General features: G+C 26.8%; 1 protein-coding gene across 1 annotated transcript in view; it reads left to right on the top strand.

Annotated features, from left to right (window-relative positions):
• Positions 1-9,185, top strand: part of LOC111626088 (myotubularin-related protein 9-like) — a 66,758-nt gene that overhangs the window by 13,129 nt on the left and 44,444 nt on the right. The window contains exons 2-5 of the mRNA XM_023369370.1: positions 3,508-3,636; positions 3,715-3,871; positions 5,390-5,494; positions 7,678-7,803. Of these exons, the coding sequence (XP_023225138.1) occupies positions 3,508-3,636; positions 3,715-3,871; positions 5,390-5,494; positions 7,678-7,803 (517 nt within the window). The remainder of the gene's footprint in view (positions 1-3,507; positions 3,637-3,714; positions 3,872-5,389; positions 5,495-7,677; positions 7,804-9,185) is intronic.

Here is a 9,185-nt window from a genome sequence, read left to right as displayed (position 1 = left end):
AATTCGAACAAAACATTCGAAATAGAAAGCCACTTTCAACTACTTTTAGCCTCATATCTCCCGCACCCTTATAGCTATTGAGACGCAACCACCCCTATGCACGAATGGAGACTTGGGGCTACCACCACATACAAACACCATTCACGTGCGATGTGTAGTTTTGGCGAAAAAGTGAAATATAGGGACATACATGTCCATTTATATATATAGATAAAATATATTTAAGAGTTTATGACCACTGTGCTAGGTGAGACGTTGTTGAAACAAAAAAAAGTTATGCATTCCATCATGTACATAAACAGTGTTGTAATTCGCCAAGTGCAAATCAGCAAATTCGTAAAATTTTTGTTTATTTTGAACAATCCGGATAATCGAAAATCCGGATAATGGAAGTTCTACTGTATTTGGTTTTACATGTAATCGTATGGGGAAAAATTATTCACCTTATGACATTTTCATGATACGACGTGAATTTTGGAACAGATTAATTTCGTATCCTGAGGTACCACTGTGTTTTTTTTTTATTTGAATTTTTTGGCAAAAAATTCTAAATGAAAAAACATATAATATACATGATGTTGTGTGGCTCAGTTTTTACATACAATTTTACACAAAGAAACAGTTACATACAAAAGGTGATACAGGAAATCTTTGTTAGTTTGAAATTCAGGGGACAAAATAATTGAGACTTCTTCAAATTATCTGAGATTTACGTATAATATTTCTGTACAATATGCCAAATATCATGTAACTGATGTAATTTATTAAGCAAATGGAATATGGCTATGTATGAAGAATACTATTTTCGTTAATTAATAATAATAAATAAATTGCAGGTAAACAGCACTTGTCTGGTGAAAACCTCACAAGTTGCTAGATAGGTTTTATAAATAGTAAAGCAGAATTCCTTGAAATGTAGCCCAAGTTATTTTTAAAGTATCCCAAATGTAGTATCTAGAGCCCTACAGATATCTCAATCTGCTATTTGTAACTCAGTCTTGCAATTTAATACCCAGCTATATATTTTATGAGATAAGAGAAGAAAGGGTAGTCCATGGGTAATGTGGAACTGAAAATATATTACTGTAAAAACAAAGACATTTACTTCTTTTTATCCCCCGGCTGGGACAAATAGTAATGTTACGAACTAACAGGATTTCAGATTATCTGAGTTTGAATTAAAGAGGATTTTCTGTATTTAAAAATGAAATTTTTGTACATAACCTAAATGCATGAAAAATTTGGCACAATATTGAACAGTAATTAATTATTTACTGATACCTACTTTTGTGCCAATTTTTATCTCATTATCTTACTGGGACTGCTTCACCATGCTTATTCTTTATGACCTTTACAAAATACAATACAATAATACATAAAGAAAACAATATTCACTAAATTCTTATAAGGAATAAGTGGATTATTTTTAACTCGAAAAGTTATAAAAAAACATAGTATATTAAGAATGAATTTATTGTATGAATTTATTTATGAGCAATAGTAATAATACAAACAGTAGATAGATTTAAGAGGAGTGAGTTTGTGGATCATTTTAAGAGTAGCAAAGCAACTAGGTAAAAAAAATAAAAAATAATTAGGTGATGAAAGAAGATTGACAGCATTTAACTATTCTAATCTTTATAGCAGTCCAATGCAATTATATGAATAATTCAATGATTAGAGATTTCTACTAGTAGATGAAATGATGAATTGATGATATATATTTGTATGCCTAATTTTTCTAAAAACATTAGTTAAATATTTGTTAATTAAATAATGTAGAATTTTATCACCATTGAAGAAAGATTTGTATAATTAAGTTTGTTAAAAAGAATTTATCTGTGATGAAACAAAATTGTATAGGAAGTATTTGAAAACTATGAAAATATGAAGATTTATAAGTTATGAAAATCAAATTCCTCTATGAATTTATTCAATTATTACATCTTTCTGAAAGAGAAAAATCTGCAATAAGCAAAACCAAGTAAGGAGCAGATATGATAAAGTGAATTAGAATAGAAAGTATTAAAGTATGATGAGATTGAATTGGATGAAATTTTAAAAATGGACAGGATATTTTGAAAAGTTGTTAAATCAAGATAATTCATATGAAAGTATTTTCAGATATTATTAAATAGAATGAGATAAATGAAAATGTACTGTACCTATATTGCAACAATATAAATTTACAGAGATATAGGAAGTAGAGTTGAAACTTATCATAAAAAAAACATACTGATACTGATGAAATTATTTGATAAAAAATATGTAGAATTATGCAGTTTTTGCAGGTATGCTTAACTGCTCAAGAAACTATTCTTAAGATCGTATGTACAACATATGATTTATAAAAAGGACAGTTTTGCTAACACATTTAAAAAAATTCTCTTCTGCTTGATTATCACTTTGAAAAAATATGTTGTTATAATATATTTGTAGATTTATATTGGAATATTGAGAAGATAAGAAATTTGATGGAAAACTTATAGAAAAGCAAGAATAATTTACAAAACTTTATAACAATTCATTTAACGTAAATTCTCAATAAATGTGAGATAATGTATCAGACAAGAAGTTAAATGAAAAATGTTTTGGTTTGTCAGATGAAGAAAATTTATTTAGCTAAAACCAGTTATATTTGTAATGTTTGCATAAAAGCAAGTATTTTGGCATTATTGTTTCATAAAAGTTTTTGAATATTCTAAGACTCAGTAGTCAAATTACAAATATAGTATTCAGTTAAACACAGTCTGCACAAAATCAGTGTAACAATAGCAAAAACAAATGAATGTTTTATGTACAGTATTTACAAATTTAGAAATTTCAGTTTAAACCATTTAAATATATACATGAAACATTAACAAATCTGATATATTGTAAATTTATAATTTTATGTATAAAAGCTTTTATTTAGGTATAAAAGTTTAAGTGGATGAAATGAACTTAAAATGGTGAAATGAATATTATGAAGTAAAATCAAATATTAAAATGTTTAGAATGAAGTTGTAACAAAGTTATAAATAAATTATATAGAGTATAACAAACATTTCAGAAACAAGGGCATATTTTAAATTAAAATTCTTGCTAATCTATTATTTATCATGTTAAAAATTTGCTGTTTTCATTTTGTTCTATTTTTTTTTCTTTAGAATATTAATGTTTTAATTCTATAAATGCAATGAGTATTTAGAAGAGAGATTCAGTAATGTTTCTTTACAAAAATTGTGAACAGTATGGTAAAAAGTTCTTTCTGAAAGTAAAATTCAGACATTAATGTTTAAATATTTAATTAATTATTTATTTTTAAACAGAGAATACAATTTTTTGATATTTCAAAAGAAGATTAAGAAATTTTATTAGTTATTAGTTCATAGTTCAAGTCATGAAGAAAATGATATATCTAAAAATAAAATATATCCAATACATTTTAGAGTTTAGCATGATAAGAAAATAATATGTCATTTAATATATTATTATTATCACAATATAGAATTATTGGTATTTTAGGTATGTCCAACCTATCCAGAGATATTAGTGGTACCAAAGAAAATTGATGATGAAACATTAATAAGTGTTGCTAATTTTCGTTATTTATCTAGATTTCCAGTTTTAAGTTATTTTCATAAAGGATCTAAGGTAAATCTAATTATTATTTACAATTTTTAATAATTAATGGTATTGTTTTTACAAACTCAATATTCCATGTTGTTATAGGCTTCAATTTTGAGGAGTAGTCAACCTATGGTGGGAACTAACATGAGGCGATGTGAAGAAGATAAAAACTTAATGAATGCTGCTTTAGTGGCAGGAGAAAGAGGTTATATTATTGATACAAGAGCACAAAATTTTGCCCAGTTGGCAAGAACTAAAGGTTCTTTTAATTATCATTTATAAACCATTTAACCATAAATTGATATTTTATAAATGATTTTATTTATTCATGTTTTAAAAACACATTGTAAATCAATTTAATGATCATCTTTAGCTTTATACATTTCATAAATTGAATGACAAATTTAAAAATATGTTAAACACTGTATTCTGATGCATTACACTCATACATTCATAAAATATTTTTAAAGGATTGAACATGTAAATAAAAATTAAGAAATAAAGATGATAAATAGTGCTTAGCTAATAATAAACTACAGAATATATAAATAAATTATTATTATTTATATACTATTTATGCACTAATTATAGTATTTATATTTCTTAATTTTTATTTATGACTAATAATTTAAAAACATTTTATAAATTTAATGTGTATCATGCATAAGCTTATATTATTCAAATTATTTTTGAATTCATCATTCGTTGTGAAGTGTGACTTTTTTCTGTTAACTGTTTTGAGTTTAAGATATTAATAACATTTTCAAGACTCCAGAAAGATTTTCGTTTAGAAGTGCATTTAATTTTAGCATATTATTATAATTAATAATAATGATCTGAATTCTTAATCAGTAACATTTGATTGAGGTTAACTTAGCATATTGGCTCTAATGCTTACACACTGAAAAAATTGTGAGTTTGGAACTAGACATGATTTTCAGTAGCTTGAAACTTTAATTAAATCATTAAGTTTACAGATGGCAAGATATTTATTTATAATTCAAAATTTTCAATCATTAAATTGCATAATTAACCAATTATTACATGGAGAATTTCATCAATTTATGCCATGAAATAAACCTAAATTAAGTTTTTTTATGTTTAATTATGCTATATTTCACACAGAATCATTTTTATTTTTAAAATATTTCAAATTTAAATAAATGCATTTACATAAAAATAGTAATAATAATAAATAAATAAAATAGTACTAATTTATATGATAATTTGTTATATTGAAAAAATTTAACGTTGCATAAATTATATATAATACAGTAATACCCCGAACTTACGTGATAGGTGGGACCAAGTGATAACCGCGTAAGTCGGAGTATAATTTCGCAATTTGTGTAAAATCCAAGTCGGATATATGTAAGCTAATAAATGTTCTCATTAATCTTATCTCATCTTTTGATTCATTTACGGTTACAAGAAATCACCACATACAGTCTCTCAAGTTTCCGTAGATATAACAAACACAGAAATAAATAACACAAAATAAATTGTAGCTATGTGTCAATTCTGTGTGACACGTCCGAACATATAAGATGAACAATAGTGTGGGGGGAGTGAGTAATCAAGAGTTGCATGATGCTCAAACAAAAGACGAATCGACAAGATTTGAAAATTGCATAGTCGGGGTAGCATAAGTCGAGGTATTACTGTATATAAATGAATATCTATAATTGTATTCTGTATAGCTTAATGTCATGAACCAAATTTGATCTTGATTGTTTTTACTTGTTCTTTTAATATTTAATAGTGCATTTTTATTTAGGAGGGGGATTTGAACCTGAAATTCATTATCCATTGTGGAGAAGAATACATAAGCCAATAGACAGACATTCAACCTTATTAAATTCACTTTCAAAATTAATTGAAGGTAATTAAAAATAATATTTAATAATAGAATAGAAGAATTAAAATAAAAATTTTTGCTATTACTATTAATTGGCATCATTTCATTATAAGATGCAAATGATGATAAAATTTTAGAAAAACTACTATAAATATCTGTTCACACTCTAGTTTCAATTTCCATTTCATTTCCAGTAATTTTGCAATTCTATTTAAAGATTTTGATTGTGAATTAAAAGTTTTTGGATATTCTAGTGGAAGCCATAATTTATCATATTTGTATAAAAACTTTTGAAAAAGAATATAATCATTCTATACTTAAGCTTCCTTTTTTTAAATATATGTGAACTCAGTGTTCTCTCTAGAAAGCTTTACTAACTAGGCAGAATGAAGTAATAGCCAAGCAGACAAAAAAAATATTGTTATATTATAAAATTCTGTTATTTGTAAATACGATATCTCTTTCTTCACAAACAAACATACACATTGTATCTAATTGGTTTCTAGTATCAAATGTCTTCTAATCTGCAAACAGTTTTTCCACTGTGTTCTATTCATATATGTTTTCATTGATGTTAACATTTTTTATATATTTTCTTCTCTGATCTTTCTCATTTTTTATAATTTCTGTTCTGTGCCTATTCCTGGACATTTTTAACTTCATATAACCATACCATATTAAATGCCTTTTTTTTATTTCTTCAATAATTGAGTTTTTATGCTCACAACTGCATTAATTTTTTCATTGTGCATGAATAATTTGCATAATTTGGTTAATGCATTTATTTCAACTGTACTTAAACAACTTTCTTTGGTCTGTTTTTGATATTTTTCTACATTTTGGTATGTAATACATAATAGCATATACTTCTCACTATGGTGTTATATGTATTCCATTTTCTTTTTGAGATTTTGGCATTTTATAGATTTTGTTCAGCCTCTTAAACAGCCTTTGTTTGTTTCTTTCAGTTTTCTGTGGCTTAGTTATCTCACCCATTTTGGCTTAATTCCACTCCTAAATATTTGTAATGATCATATATTGTAAGTTCTACATTTTTCATTTCTTTGGCCTTGATTTTAAATCGCAGACCTATATATTCCCACTGTCATCCATCTGTCCTTTGTTAATCTCTACAACAAAACTGGACAGATGAAAATTGAGACCAGATAGGAAGAGTTTAGGGGCCAGAGACCCCAATTAACTATATAGGAATTTCTAATTTAGATCAGAATCCATGTGATTTCAATTCAGAATTTTTCCCAGTACAGAGTTAGGTGACCAGCATGACCCAATTATCAGGAGAAATATGATATACAGGAGCAAGGCACCACTAAAATTCAACCCAAATATGGAAAGCTTAGGGATCAGAGATCCTGACTACAGGTAAAACTCAAGTTACATCGTTTCGAGTTACGTCTTTTTCAATTATACGTCATTTGTCAAAAAATTACATGGAAAAATAAAAATCAAGTTTAAGTCATTTTATTCGACATTACATTGGTCTGTCACAAATATTGAAATTGTAATATCACTAGAAAAGTGTTAAAAGCACACAAAATCATATTAAAATACATACATTTACAGTAAATGTTAATATAATTGTAGAGAATGAAATATGAAAACATTTGTGACTCTGTATTGTCATCTTATGTAGCAGTCTTTAAGAGCTCAATATTGGCATTTTCCATGGTAGTTCCAATATCTACTGTTTGGCGTCGTTGTCAGTGCCACTCGATATTGGTAAATTTGTTTGAATTTAAAATTTCCTTCTTTACTTTACATCATATTTTATACAGTTGTACTGTCTATATAATAGCAGCTTATCATTTAACAAACTTTAAATAAGTTTAAGTTTGTTTGATTAACTTATTAAAAAATATTATGTAATTTTAAATGTAAAATTAGTATCTGTTATTAAATGCAAATATTCTGAAATTTGTAATGAAATTATTTTTCCAGTTTTAATAAATATTTATAAAAATAACAAAAACTTAAGACAAGAAACAAAAATAATGTTTATATTTTTATGTCTTACAAATATAAATTTATTATATTTATTATTATTTTTCCTCTTGTAATTTATTTATTTGCTCATCAATTTAAGTATTCATTTTTGTGTGTGTGAAATTTTAAAATATTGTCAAAATAATATAAAATATCATTATTATCTGTTTTATTATATTTATATAAGTTTTGAATATTTTCAGCTTGTAATGATACAAGTAGTTCAGTTGATAAATGGTTATCCAGATTAGATTCCTCAGGATGGTTGAACCATGTAAAAGATATACTCACTTGTGCTTGTCTTGTAGCACAGTGCATTGATCAAGAAGGTAAAATGTGTTATTTCTTTTAATATTGCTTTTTAGTTTTAGTTGTAATACAGGTAACCCCCGTATAACACGGGAGTTATGTTCCAAAAAATTGCCGTGTTATGCAAATCCGTGTTATAAGAAACAAAGAACTAGTGCGAAAAGGGGGTTAGGTTCCAAAAATTAAAAAACATGCTGTTAAATCCTTCTTTAAATTGGATTTATTATTATTATTTTTTTTTTTGGGGGTAAAATACTTATTTATTATTTAAGTAAATATTTTACTAGAGAATTATTCATTCTATATGATGATCTCAGCATGAGCATCATCAAGTGGTAATAGTTTTTGAGTGCGTTTGTTAATAGCAGTCGCTCTGCATCTTCACTACAATGGGAATGCTCTGCTGTTTGTAGGCATTTAGGAATGACGGTGAAAGAAAGAGATGACGGCGCTCGCACTATTGATAGTAGCGTGATGGAGGAATCTATAATTTTAAAATATGAGCTTTTAGAGGCAAAAGAAGGATTCCAATTGTAAAATTTAACCATTAAATCAATGTTTCTCAACGGGGGCGATATCGCCCCCATGTGGGTGTTTTTCCATGTTGAGGGGGCGATTAGTAACAATTTATATTTTGGGGGCAAAAAACAATTTTCTGGGCGATATAGTAAAACATTATATTAAGAATAATTAGATATTTTATTCGTTATATCGTTCAATAATTAAACAAATAACATTATACTAGTCACTAGTCTATTCAATGCAGTACGAAATTTGCGTTAGCCTTGGCCCTCGACATCAGAATTTTGAAGTGAAGGGGCGATACTACATAACGGTTTTATTGAAGGGGGCGATGATTTGTTAGAGGTTAAGAAACACTGCATTAAATGGATTATTTGTTGAAAGAGCATTCAAAGTAGCCACGAAAAAAATTAGAATGCTTGCGCAGAGGTATAAAAGAACTCACCCTTTATTACATTTCATGTTGTATGAGGGTTTTACCCAATTCCCGAACCATGTTAGAGTGAATCCATGCTATAAAAGTGCCATGTTATATGGGAGTTACCTGTACTTAAATCTGAATATAGTGTATTTTTTAATTAATTTTAAAATAATTCTACAAAAATATACTTAAAGTTTGTTAAAAAGATATACAGATTTTATAAATATTTTATAAGATTTACAAATAAATATGCAAGTTTATTAGTATTGTGAGAATATGATGGCATATAGTCCTCTTATTGTCAGATTGGTAAGATCTGCTCACTTTGTCATTGGATGGCTAAAAAAATAGGAGGGCTATTATTGAGTGGGGAGAGTTGTGGGTAAGTTTGATCAGGGTTCGTTATAAATTGAATGAGTTGTCACTAGCATTTAACAAAATACTTAATATATATATGAC

Source organism: Centruroides sculpturatus, unplaced genomic scaffold, assembly GCF_000671375.1.
Source record: "Centruroides sculpturatus isolate CEXI.00-Female unplaced genomic scaffold, Cexi_2.0 scaffold305, whole genome shotgun sequence".
NCBI classification, from domain to species: Eukaryota; Metazoa; Arthropoda; class Arachnida; order Scorpiones; family Buthidae; genus Centruroides; species Centruroides sculpturatus.
The sequence above is the reverse complement of the archived record's forward strand: the minus strand, read 5'-3'. Positions and strand labels throughout refer to the sequence as shown.